The sequence below is a fragment of the Lepidochelys olivacea genome (assembly GCF_965140295.1).
Source record: "Lepidochelys olivacea isolate rLepOli2 genome assembly, chromosome: 10".
In the NCBI taxonomy this organism is placed as follows: Eukaryota; Metazoa; Chordata; order Testudines; family Cheloniidae; genus Lepidochelys; species Lepidochelys olivacea.
In genome coordinates this window covers 58,561,212-58,574,585 of record NC_140420.1, presented here as the reverse complement: position 1 = coordinate 58,574,585, position 13,374 = coordinate 58,561,212, and the positions used below count along the sequence as shown (strand labels likewise).

Genomic DNA, 13,374 nt, shown 5'->3' with positions numbered 1-13,374 from the left:
TGAAGGGTATTTTGATTCTTCTCTATGCAAGGAACTGATAGCAGTTAAAAATCAAGTAATGAAGTAGTATTACAGCCCTAGCCTGTACATCAGATATTTCTGTAGAGAAAAACCAGCTCTAAATGCACCACGAGCCCAGGAGAGCAGTTACAATATGAGGTCCTCTGCATCTTCACCCACAAACAAGAACTTTTCTCAGCAGTAGCTTCTGATCCTCGAAAAGCCCCAGAAGGAAACAGAGCCACAGAAAACAAAAGTTTTGTAGGTGGTATCAGAGCTGTTCAATTAAGTTTATGAAACACCCATCTGGTATCGTTAGATTTTTGCTCTGGAAAAATTTCAGCAAGTTACAGCAATTAATTCATTAAGTTATTCTAAGCGTTCAAACCTTTATAAAGAATTATTTTGATAAGTGCATGTACATAAAAGCAGAAACTTTTTTTTTAAACTAATGCAAGAAAATGTAAACACAGCAAGGTATTGTTCTGAATTGGAATGTTAAACAAAAATTGAACAGCAAGTTGAAATTTAATTAGTTTTCAATATTTTGAAATATTCATAAATTAGTATTCCAATAATATTCTTTAATTTTCAATAAATATTTTGAGATACATTTACCATTAGCACAAGTGCAAAAGTGCTTCTCCCCATCTAAAAAGAATAGCTTTGTTCTCCTTACAAAAACATCTCGTGTAGAAAGTCTTTGGATAATTGCTTAGAATTACAATTTTTCATACTTCTGCAATATTTTAATGGTATGTTATAAAAGTCACTATGCCTAAGAAATAAGCCGAGGTCTTCAAAGTCAATTTAAAAGGGTAAAGCTTCTGAAATGAGAATTAAAGCACTGTAATAAAAACATATAGATGCACCACACTTCTACAGGTTTCAGAGTAGCAGCCGTGTTAGTCTGTATCCGCAAAAAGAAAAAGGAGTACTTGTGGCACCTTAGAGACTAACCAATTTATTTGAGCATAAGCTTTCGTGAGCTACAGCTCACTTCATCGGATGATAGCTCACGAAAGCTCATGCTCAAATAAATTGGTTAGTCTCTAAGGTGCCACAAGTACTCCTTTTTCTTTTTGCGAATACAGACTAACACAGCTGTTACTCTGAAACCAAGCTAAGATAAGAATTCAGCCAGGGAATGAGGTTTTAATATAGAAATTCCCCCGCTAATGCCCCAGTCTTACAACTGGCTCCATGCAGGCAGACCACTACACACAGGCAGAGCCTTAAAGTAGGTCTACACTACAAACACTTCAGCAGCATGGCTGTGGTGCTGCAATGTAGACACTTGCTACAGCAACAGAAGGATTTCCATCGCTGTAGTAAATCTATCCCCTCAAAGGTGGTAGCGAGGTCTGTGGAAGAATTCTTCCATCAATCTAATGGTGTCTGTACTTGGGCTTATGCTATGTCTACATTGAAACCGCTTCAGCAGCACAATTGCAGCTATGCCGCTGTAGCACTTCAGTTTAGACACTCACTACAGCGACATGGGGGTTCTCTCACTGCTGTTGTTAATCCTCCTCCCCCAATAAGCAGTAAGTAGGTTGATGGAAGAATTCTTCCATCAACTTAGCACCATCTACAACTGGGGTTAGGTCACCTAACCCCTACAGAGCTCAGGGTGTGGATTTTTCATGCTCCTCAGAAACGTGGCTGGGTTGACCTAAGTTTTAGGTGTAGACCAAGGACTTGTCTGGTGCAGCCCATTGCAGACTCAGGGTCTATGTTTCAAGACATTTCACCTAAACCCTACAAGCTCAAATGGGTCTGCACTCAAGATGACTTTTGCAAACAGATCATAAGAGACATCTTTTCTGGGTGGTATTTTTTTAAGTGCCAGTTTACTGTAGTTAAGTGGAGAGAGAGAATATTGCACAAAGTGTATTTACAATCTTTGCTAGCATGATTTAACAACAATCAGTGCTTAAACCTCTGAAACACACCAAGCAGTAATTTTTAACGTATATTCAGAACAGAGTTATGACTGAATATCAAAGAAATCAGTTCATACAATAGCAAATGTAAAAAACTGTAAACAGATTTATTCCATATTACCATAAAAATAAGTTTTGTATAAAACAAAATCTATATTCATAGTTAGGAATCCCAAGGCTGAATATGTGCCCTTAACCCATCCACCGACCTATGTACATAATGATTTCTTGATCCAATATCTGTTTACCTAAGTTGGCAAACGTCACCCACAACATTGAATTGCTCGTTTTTGTGGCTGAAACTCCAGCACCACCAGTTTTAAAGAGTGTCATAATTTTATAGCACTTAATTGTTTTGAATGCATTCTTAAACTAAAAGGCAAAGATTAAATATACACACAATGCTCAGTGTAGAAATTAACGTAAGAATTACCAGACCAGACATATCTAGTCCACTATTCAGCCTGCAGCAGCAGGCAGTACCGCATGTTTTAGGAGAAGGTGCAAAAATCCCAATTGGGCAATTTTGTACTAACCTGCTGTGATTATTTAGAGATCTACATAACACTTCTGAATTGTGGTTGATTTGATGAAGTTTCTGCATCACTAAATGTCTCAGGGGATGTATAGTCAGTCATCTGCTCTCAGGGCTGGTGTCATGTCTCTCCCAGACCAGGAGCAATGGATAGTCATCATCAAAAACAGCTCTTACTCAAGAGGGAGCACCTTAGGACAATGGAAATGCTGAAGCCTATGGGAACCTGTTCAACCAAGTTTGTTCACAGAGTGGGGGTTTGGAGCAGTGGCTTTTCTCCATAAGGGACACAAAAAACAGGGGATAGGCTACACTGAAAACTTACATCTGCACAGATCTCTCTCTCTCAGGATGTCAGAAACCCATCCTCAGAGATGTAGCTATGCCGACCTAACCCCCGGTTTAGACAGGGCTAGGTCAATGGAAGAGTTCTTCTGTCGATCTAGTTACTGCCTCTTGGGGAGGCCAATTAACTACAGCAACAAGAGAACCCCTCCCATCACTGTAGTGATTGTCTGCACTGAAACACTGCTGCTGTATAGCATATTAAGTGTAGATATAGCCTAGGGGCGGGTATAGCCCTTTAAAACCAGAAGCAGAAGAGAGAGAGAACGAGAACTATTTGACTGCGGGACACCAGATGCAGCTAGAGGAAACGGACTGCAGAGGTCAGACAGTGACTCCAGGATCTGGAAGAGAAGCCTGACCTGGAGGAATGGAGTCCTGGAACCACAGGAGGACACAGAATACAATCCCAAAGAATGCTGAAAAGTGTTGAGGAAACTGAGGCAAGGATTTTAGCGCAGATGTTTCTTGTTTTGCCTAGATCTGTACCTCTGATGCCATCTTATGTGAAGAGTGATAGATAAACTTGCCTACGGTTTCCAATACTATTTGCTTCAGCTATTAGATGTCTCTGAAGGGATAAACCATAAAAGCAGAGTGTCCACAACATTGGAATTCTGGGATGGATGTAGTTAAGCTACTGGAAAGTCTTGGGAAGATGATGCTAGTATCAGGGCCTAGGCAAGCAGGCAATATAGTCCCAGCTTGGAGAGAGGCCAGAGTTAGATGGAGGATCTTTACCCTGAGAGTGTGCTTAGAGACCCAAAGCCAGAGGTAGTGCTTGGAGTCTGCTCAGAAAGCCAAAACACACAGAAGTCCAGTGCTGAGATCTAAATTCAGCAGCCTGCTGAGCGTCTACAAGGAGCTCAACTAGAACTGTGACACCTGTCTGTGTAGCAAGTTTCCTCTTAACCCCTTCAGTAAGAAGTTGGCTTATGCCCTGAAGCACACAGATTTATATCCCTTCCATACTTTTTTTTTTTTAAAATCCTTTCTACGGTAACTGCAGATGTTCTAATGCTATCTTTTAAAGAAACCTGTCAGGTTCCTGGACTCAGTTACCTTATGGCACTGGAGTGCAACAGCCTAGTTTACAGTGGAAAGTATTTCAAAGATCACTATCTAAATTTTAAATTTAGCTATTTTCATCCAGTGGAGCTTTAAAATTAGCATGTAGATAAAGCTACATATATGGATGACTTATCCACCATTGAAGATACTTGTGGTAAAACGTAGCAAATAACTATCAACATACTATGGTAATATTTAGAACATGGAATACCACACGAGCTAAATTTTTTAGGGAAGCAAAATGTAGTAAGAGATGATGGAATCTGTTTACAATACTGGTATTTTCTGGAGAGTGTCATTGATTATTTACTGATCACAAGTGGTCAATGTGAAACTGAGGATGTGTCCATATCAAATTATAAACCCCATGTTGTTTCAGGGGCTCTACTTTCCATTGCAATTATTTGGAGCATGACCTTCATGCTGCATTACAACCTCCTTTGTTGATTAGAGCATCCATTTTGTAGCAGCAGCATGACACCTAGCAGAAAGACTGTCTGAGAAGCTATGGCACAGCCATCAATGTTGAATGACTCTGCCCTATTGGAACAATGTGTTTTCTTCCAGTAGGGCCCTTGACTTTAAACGTCTCTATACACATAACAAAATAGGGAAGGGAGCTGAAGCACACAGGCAAGAGGGGGACTCTTCTAAGCAAGAGGCCAGACCATCGCAACATGCAAGAGTTCAGCAAACTTTTCCAGTCACCCCCTCCGCTAAGAGGGACCGCGGGTTAAGAGGGCCATGCTGAAATATCTTAAGATAGCTATATAAATATATACACACACACACACACCCACCCCCCAGAATTACATACATATTCACAGTGTCCCAAATACTGCAGGCCTAGCTGTTAACGGTGCTTTGCAAGAATATAAATTCAAATGTGTAATCTAATAAAAACACTACTACTACTACTACACAGGGGTGAAAGTAACTCAGGACACTTACTGGTATGGGGGCGGCTCTGGCCTCTAGAAGGGGCAGGGCTAGGGGTCAGTATCCCCCAGCCAGCCCTTCCAGGCTGCCTGGTCTGCGCCGCCTGGGGTTCCCGTGGCGATTTAAAGGGCCCGGGGCTCTGGATGCCACTGCTACAGTAGCAGTGTCTGGAGCCCTGGGCCCTTTTAAATCACCAGCACCGGGGCAGCTGCTCCCTTTGCCCCCTCACCCCCCGTCGGCGGCGGTTGAGGGGGGCAAAAGGGACAGGGACCTTAAAGCGCTGCAGGGTTCTCTGCCGCGGCAGCGCTTTAATGTTGCTGCACCCCACCCCCACCCCCACCCGGCGGCCCAGTGCTGCCGCAGCAAAGGACCATCCTTAAAGTGCTGCCACGGCAGCGTTTTAACGTCCCTGCCCTTTTTGCCTCCCACGTTGGCGGCCCTTAAAGCGCTGCCGCAGCAAAGGACCATCCACAGCAGCACTTTAACATCGCTGCCCCTTCTCCCCCTGTTGGCAGTAAAGATGTACAACATGTTTCCGCCCCTTGCTTCCTGTCCATTTCTAGGTCAGTGAGTTAGTGAACAAATCTGTAGTGCTACACAGCAAGTTCCTGTACCGCGTGTTAACGAGTCTCACGTGTTAAATAGGTAGCGCTGGGAGGTATGGCGCTACCGTGCGTTAAGTGGATTTGCATGTAAATGGGCCTGTACTGTAAACCTGTATTGACCTAGATACATCACTCGGGGGCGTGAAAAATTCACACTCCCAAGAGACATAAAATTAAGCTGACCTAAGCCCCAGTAGTGACACCATTAGGTTGACAAAAGAATTCTTCCTTCAACCTAGCTACATCTCTCAAGGAGATAGATTTACTATAGTTATAGCCGACAGAGCTAGCTTTAGCATCTTATTTCACTTTGCAGTAATTCAAGGAACCTACAGGCCCATATCCTGCAAGATATTAGCTTAAAGCAGTTAACATAAGGTATAAATTATCATAAGGCTTTGAGGCCTGTGAACTCTGGCATAAATAAATGGCAAAGTCACTCTGAGTTTTGGGGAACTGGGAATAGTGTGCTTAAGGGAAGGGGCTGTCTAAAATGCTACCAGGTTACCACGGGAATGCTGAGCTGATACTAGGCTTGGATACGTTCGGATAGATTGTCAGCAGATGCTTAGCCATGGATTTGCCCTGGCAATTAATTGATGTATATAATAATAAGCTAAAATCATTAATATACTTATCTATAGGGTAAAAGTTGGATATGGACAAGGGATGCTGAGCATTTGAATGAATATTCATGACAGCCCCTGGGCTCTACAATAGGCCAAACCACTACATAAAGGGGGTCATTGTCGTCTGTCAATCTGGACCATCGGACTTGTTTGGCATGCCAGGGTCAGAGCAGGTTGCCTCTTACCATCAGATCCCCAAGCAAGGGTATGACTATATGAGTATATATATGTGAGGAAAGGCACAAGATATCACCATAAATCTGTATTTTTGCTATCTTTTTATCCGGTTTGGAGCTTTGGTGGTTTTACTAATTGTGTTCACAAAAAGGTGTTAAAGCTTTGCTTTGCCCTCAGCCTGAGTGTCTACATTACGTACTCTGGGGTTCCCAGCCAGATATTGAACTCAATAACCTTGATTCTGTCATGCCAAATCCTGGGACTAGAACCTACAGTACCCTCTTTAAATTAGTATTAATGGGAAATCAATAATAATTAATAACTACTAAAGAATCGGGCAACACAGCAACAGAAAAACCCCTTCCGTCGCATAGCTGTAGAACTGTGCTGCTGTAGCACTTGTAGTATAGACAGTCTCAGAGCAAATTTGACCATAAAAATCAGGAAGTGCAAAAGTTATGTTAAATGCAAGAGTTCTCTTTTTTAAAAGAAAATGCTACCGGCAGGACCAGAGTTTTTCAAATCTTTGCAGCACAGTGCTAGTTTTCTCCCACACACCCCATTTATCTACAATGACACTATGGAACTACCTAATTTTCTCCGGCAACATGGAATTAGGTAACTTTAGTTTTCAGTTATGTTTTCATGCACAAGAATAGAAAATGCATTTTTAGTGTCTTACAAAATTCAGTACTTTGTCCCAAATTGGACTATTTTCTTCAATGAAGAGTACTCATAGGCAAAAGTTCAGTGTACAGCTTTGTGCTATTCACAAAGTCCAAAAATGCATTACAAAACCAGGAATAACTATGCCACTCCACTCTTAATATATTTCAAAAACCAAAAGAGATTTAATCTTAGCCAGAAATTAAATCTTTGGTTTGAGGTTAAATAAGAAAATTTGAGCAAGTCTAAGTAAAAATGAGAGGTAGTTACAACTCAGTGTGATTTACTCTGAACACTTACAATTAATTCACTTGCATTATAAAAGGTACCTTTAAAATATTTTAACATTCAAGTTACATAACATTCATATGCAGTGGTGTAGTACTTCAACCAATGCACTTGTATTTTGTTAAAATAAACGGAAAGTATTCTTAAGGTGAACAGCCTTAAATAAAAATTACTCACCTTCCATGTGCATGAAAATTTAGGTGCAGAAACTGGTCTTCATGCAACACTGCTCTTTTGGCACGCTGGTGTTTTTGGTGTAATGAATCCACATCATATGACAATCCTTCATAATGTTTAATGTATTTATTTAAAGGATTTCCATACTGTCCTGTGAAAAGAAAAAAAAACAGTAATCTGAGTCTCAGCATTTCGAAAGTATCAGTGAATAGAACTTGATGTTTTTCTTTTGCACTCCTAAAAGAAAAACATACTTGTATTTTCATTCTGCAATGCTAGCATTACAGTTTCTACTCAAAATTGAAGGCTTACTTCTGCAAGCCAAAACATGGCGATTAAAAGCAAGTCTAAACGTGCAGTGATACAAATATTCTTTCATGTGATAACTGTGCTTCCAAAGCAGTTTTCCATGCAAGCAAAAAAGGCTGAAGAAACATCCCTGAGGATTCAGCTTGAATTCAAGCCTCTTGGCCTAGACATTTCCCTGCAGAAGGTTTTTGACTCCTGTTGAGTGCATGAGAAATTTGGAAGAGAAACCTGGCTAACCTGAGGATGGAAGGGAACTGGAGAGCTGGCCAGGAGCACTGGTATTTGAGAGCTTTGCCTGGATCTACATGTAGTGCAGACAGGGCCCAAAACAATGATTTTAAAGTTATGCTAGACATTGAGTACTTCTGCCTTAGTACAAGACTCACTGCAAGACTAGGTATCTGAATAGTCAACTGGCATTGATAAGCTAGTGAACTGACTTCTCTACCGCTGTGTAGACATCTGCCTGAAGACAAATTCTGGGTATGTGCTAAATTAGACTGCTAAAGCAACCTAGCAGACAAAAGGACGGGAAGAAACAAAACAACGAAAACCAAAGGAAGGGACAGAGGATGTTAAATGGGAGGGGCATTAGAAACAGGAAAACAGGAACCCGGATGTCAAAGCTGATGGTGAGCAACCTGTGGAGTAGACAGGAGGGGCTTGGAGCAAACAGCATCTCTGTGACATTTCCCAAGTAAAACTTCAGAAAGAAAAGTGAATCTACAGGGGACTGAGGGTTGCTGCTACTAACTCAAAATGGATGAGTGACTCCTGGGCTGGCTTTGTCTTGAAAATTTCTTCCTCCCACAAACCCTTATGGATGGGAGAGTGGTGGGAACTCATGCCCCGAATGGTGAATTCTATGTATTCAATGCTCTAGGCCATTACTTGTTTCCCTTCTATTTCGTATGTTTCATATTTTTAAATAAAAAGTGAGTAAGACTTCTACTTCTGTTTTGGAAAGTGAATATGCAAAAGTGATAGTACAAAATAAATTTCACACGTGATCGTTTGAGACAAGATATTCTAATAAGTCCTGACATTCATTAAGTGTGTTCTAAGCAATTATTCTTCCTACACAAGTATATTCACTACGTATAGTTTCCTTCAGTATCTGAAGCAACACAATCCGCATGTAAATTCTATGCATGAAGAATATTGTTTCAGAGTTAATAAGGCAAGCTAAAAGAAAGCTTTATGGAAACAACTAAAGAGGAAGTGATTCAATTGTTCAGACTGGGGACAAAAAGACAAGTAGAGTGGAGGAAGAATAGAAAAGAGGAACAAACTCAACAGGAGAAGAAGAGATGAGTTGATGAAGATCAGCTATAATATTTTTATATCTTGCAAAGCATTTTGAATTGGATATAAGGCACTTAAAGTGACTGAGCATGGTGATTTTGCTCCCTAAAGTGAAGGTTTCGGTCCAGAAATCTAAACCCTTAAGAATTCAAGGTACTCATAAGAGGAAAAGCAATAAAAAGGTGGGTGCCCTCAAATTCCAGCAAATGAATGTAAACTTCAGGTGTTAAACAACTTTGAAGATCAGGCCAAAAGTTATTATACAGAATTCAAGAGAGTTTTGATGCCCCATCATTGTTGCATTCTTTGTTCGAATGGGACACTAAACTACTACAGCATGTTGAGGAAAATTAAAAACCAACTACCCTAATTAAAATAGGCCTTAAAACATTACACACATTTTGCATGCAGAACACACGAGTGTTTGCCATTGGTACTTTGTATGTAAATTTATATAGTTGGAGACAAGGAGGCCTTCAGTATTGTCATTAAACCCAAGCAGAAGAACAAAATGACCAATTTATAATCCTTCCTCTTGCAAATTCATAGAAATAGCTTCATCTGAAGCTGCTGTATTTGAAGAACACAATGGATTAGGCAGTCACGTGCATTAAGACAGCATTTTACATTTGAACATAGTTAATAATGTTGTTCAAATGTAAACACCAACTCTGCAGCAATGTACAAACACTAATTTGCAGTTAATTATGTGAAAATCAAATGTTTTTTTAAATAAGCCAATAGTTCTAAAACAAAAAATGTCTTTAGTATAACTTTTGCCAACCAGACTTCTAGAAGAAATGTTCAAATAGTACCAATATTTATTACTCAAGCTTTGCTCAGTGACTTGCCAAATCTTCCCCACATCATCCCTTTGACAGGGTATACCCCATGATTTCAAAGATGGTTTGGAGAAATACTCTGGTTCTAAATGTGGCACTGTGATTTGGTATGAAATGGAAGTAATGACAAACAAGCAGATAAAAATGGAGCAAAAGCACCATCTTCACCTTCACTCAGGATTAAGTGGGAGTAAAAGGAATTTCAGATAATTTATTTTTAAAGTTAATACACACAGTTGTTGATATCCAAGTTAATGTACTGGAAGTAAGATATGCGGTCTTTTATTTCCAGGTTTCAACTCCAGATCTGATCACTATTTAGTTACCTATATGAAATGGACTGGTGATTTGAACATTTCCTTGTGCAAAAGTGTCCATATAAAAAAACTCCAAGGACAAAATTTCTATCTTGTTCTACTTCTGTTACTGTGGCACGTTCACCATCTGCTTTTTTCTCCCTTATGATTTTTTTAATGTGCTCACCACACTTAAAACTGGTTGCTCATCTATTTGAGAATCATCTTTTCTATTCTCAAGGTTCTCCTCCTCGGAAACTCATTCTTCTGTTTCCTGTCCTTGATCTTCCAGAACTTGGCCTGGACCATCCCCTTTTCTCTAGAAATAAATTGTCAGATGGGATCTGGAGGATTTCACTATGGTAAAAATAAACATATCCAAGGAAAAATCAGATCTGTGAGTTTTCTCCAAATAATTAATTTAAGGGTAGGAGAAAATGTAGTTTTCCCAATGAGTAAGTAAGCAGTTTAATCCCAAACCAAGCCAATCCCCTGGATGCCAGGACTCTGTTGCTCAGCCCATCTCCCTGGCCAGCACAGCTCCACAGGGATTTCCCCAAACACCACTATCCCCTTTAAAGGTAGTTTTCCAACAGAGAGGGCTACTGAAGAATTAATGCAGCCCCCAAGACTTTACCTCTGTAACTTGTGGCATTTGCTGCCATTAGATAGCTACATGTTATGTTTAAATAAAATTTCATTTTTAAATTTAATTCATTTAATTTTCATTCACCTCCTTGTTCTATGAGAAGATAAATAAGTGCTAGAGAAAGTCAATCTGAAAGCATTCTTATCTCTTATGTCACCTCATTCATTTCCTCATCACACTAATTTCAATCTTTAAAAATATCCTGGATTTTCCATACCTCCAGTAATTGTCCCCCATTTCTGAATCTGTTATACTTCTGGTATATTTTTTCTGGAGATGAAGTATCCAGAAATGAACTAAGTAGTCAAAGTAGAGGGTTTACCATTGATTTGCACCTCCCCTTATCTCCGTAGCCAAATTCAAGTGAGGATTCATCCTCCCAAAATGAGGACAATAGAGCAGAGGCCTCTGTGTATGTGCCGAGAGTGAGACAGTTGCAAATTTAGATTCATTGTAAGTTGCTACCTTCAGTTTTTTTAGATTTTATATTCATGGTTTTAATCCAGGCCATTACTGTGATCGGATCACTTTCTATTGTAAAACAAATACACTCGCACTGCATTTGAATTTTCTTTTCCATTTCTGGCCCCCAAAGGAAATTATGCATGCTTTAACTATTGAAGCAAATACTGGTATACTATGCGCAGCTTAGAAGAAGAGCAAGGGTGAAGCAGTGAGCTTTACATTTGGATTGGAAGGAGGCAATGTTTACTCTACTAAGACATGGTTAGGCATGGCTTTTCAGAGAAATCACTCCACAGCTGTACATAACAGAAGTTCGGTTGGGACACCATCTTTATGATAGATTCATTTCAAGACTCTCACAGTTTTTACCCCCATATACAAGTTCTGCCCTGCTACTGCTGCAACAAGGGAACAATACTACACACTTCATCTTCCCTAAACACAAAAGTGTTCTCCATGACTAGCCAATCGCTGTATTTCATTTACATTTACACAAGAAAAAATTCCCATGCAAAAAAAGTTAAATGCTCCATCAAAGGATGACCACCCAGCATTAAATTACATACAAGAAACAATTAACTCAGCCAACCAATATACTATTCAAAGCAACAAAACAGCCTCCTAAATCATAAGAACACTCAGTCTTTGCTCCAAACTATGTCAGATACATGGCCCTTTATGCATGCTATCCACCAATACTATAAAGTAAAAATGGTTGATTATATTCTGGCTTATTTATTTGCTTTCATGTACAATTACATTTTAAAAAGAGAAACTAAGGACTAAGCAGACGTAATTTTTAGGAATACTCTGCAATTAAGTACTGCCGATTCTTCAGGCTCTTTGGCAGAGCAGTAATTACATTTGCCTAAGCATAATAAGTTTAAAAGGATTTAACTGGAATGAAGTCTAAAATATCAAAGAATTTTTTAACTCACAGTCATTTCATAACTGGCTCTTATTAATGTCACTTTATATAAAGGCCATCTTTTATTCTCCCAAGTCAAGCATTCAAAGGAACATAAACACGATCTATTTTCAGCCTACCCTGCCCAGATCTCTTATAAAAGTTCAAAGCATTTATGCTATAGTAGAGAAACAACACCTAACTTCCTGACAGTATAACAAAGTATTAAAGCTAGTTTCTGTTTTTGCTTAATTTGCTTTCAAATAGATTCACTAGAGAGGTGGAAATAACCTCAGAAGTGCATTCTATCCCATTTCATTCAGCCTGGTAAAATATTAAGTTCAGCAACAGAGAAACATCATTCTCTAATTTAAAGAATATTGAAAGGACCTGTTCAGCTATCAGGAAAATGGTTCAGCTACTTTGGAATGTGCATGTTCTGCATGAAGATGAATAAATGGGTTAATAAGCTAATCAGGCTGGGATAGGAGAGACCTCTCTCTCTTTTTATTTTTTATATACACACAAAAGAGAGAAGGGTACCCATAAATTCCCTTAAAGATTAAGTGGACCTTCCAATAGCATAGGGGCGGGCAAATTTTTTGGCCAGAGGGCCACATTGGGTTTCCAAAATTGTATGGAGGGCCATTTAGAGGAGGCTAGGTCTCCCCAAACAGCCAGCTGTGTGTGGCCCGGCCCTCGCCTCCTATCTTACCTCCCTGCTTCTCGCCCCATGACAGCTCCCCCAGGACTCCTGCCCCATCCAACTCCCCCGCCCCATCCCATGATGCCCCCCCCCCGGGACTCCTACCCCATCCACCACCCCCTGCTCCCTGACAACCCCCGGACTCCCAACCCAACTGCCCCCTGCCGCCCCATCCAACCCCCCCCCTCATTCCTGACTTGCCCCCCCGGGACCCCTGTCCCATCCAACCACCCCTTCTCCCTGTCCACTGACAGCCTCCGGAACCCCTGCCCCTGACTGCCCCCCGCCGCCCCATCCAACGCCCCCTCTTCTTCCTGACTGTCCCCTGCCCCCCAGGATCCCTGCCCTCTGACCCCCCCCCCAACCCCTGACGACCACCCTGAACTCCCCTGCCCTCTATCCAACCCTCCCTGCCCCCTTACCGTGCTGCCTGGAGCACTGGTGGCTGGCAGCAATACAGCCGCGCCGCTCAGAGCACCGGGTCAGGCTGCGGATCTGCAACTGCGCTGGACGGCCA

At 40.8% G+C, this 13,374-nt stretch overlaps 1 protein-coding gene across 1 annotated transcript in view; it reads right to left on the bottom strand.

Moving 5' to 3' along the window:
• ADAM10 (ADAM metallopeptidase domain 10) overlaps nt 1-13,374 on the bottom strand; it is a 126,848-nt gene that overhangs the window by 81,187 nt on the left and 32,287 nt on the right. The window contains exon 2 of the mRNA XM_084640429.1: nt 7,379-7,529. Within this exon, the coding sequence (XP_084496555.1) occupies nt 7,379-7,529 (151 nt within the window). The remainder of the gene's footprint in view (nt 1-7,378; nt 7,530-13,374) is intronic.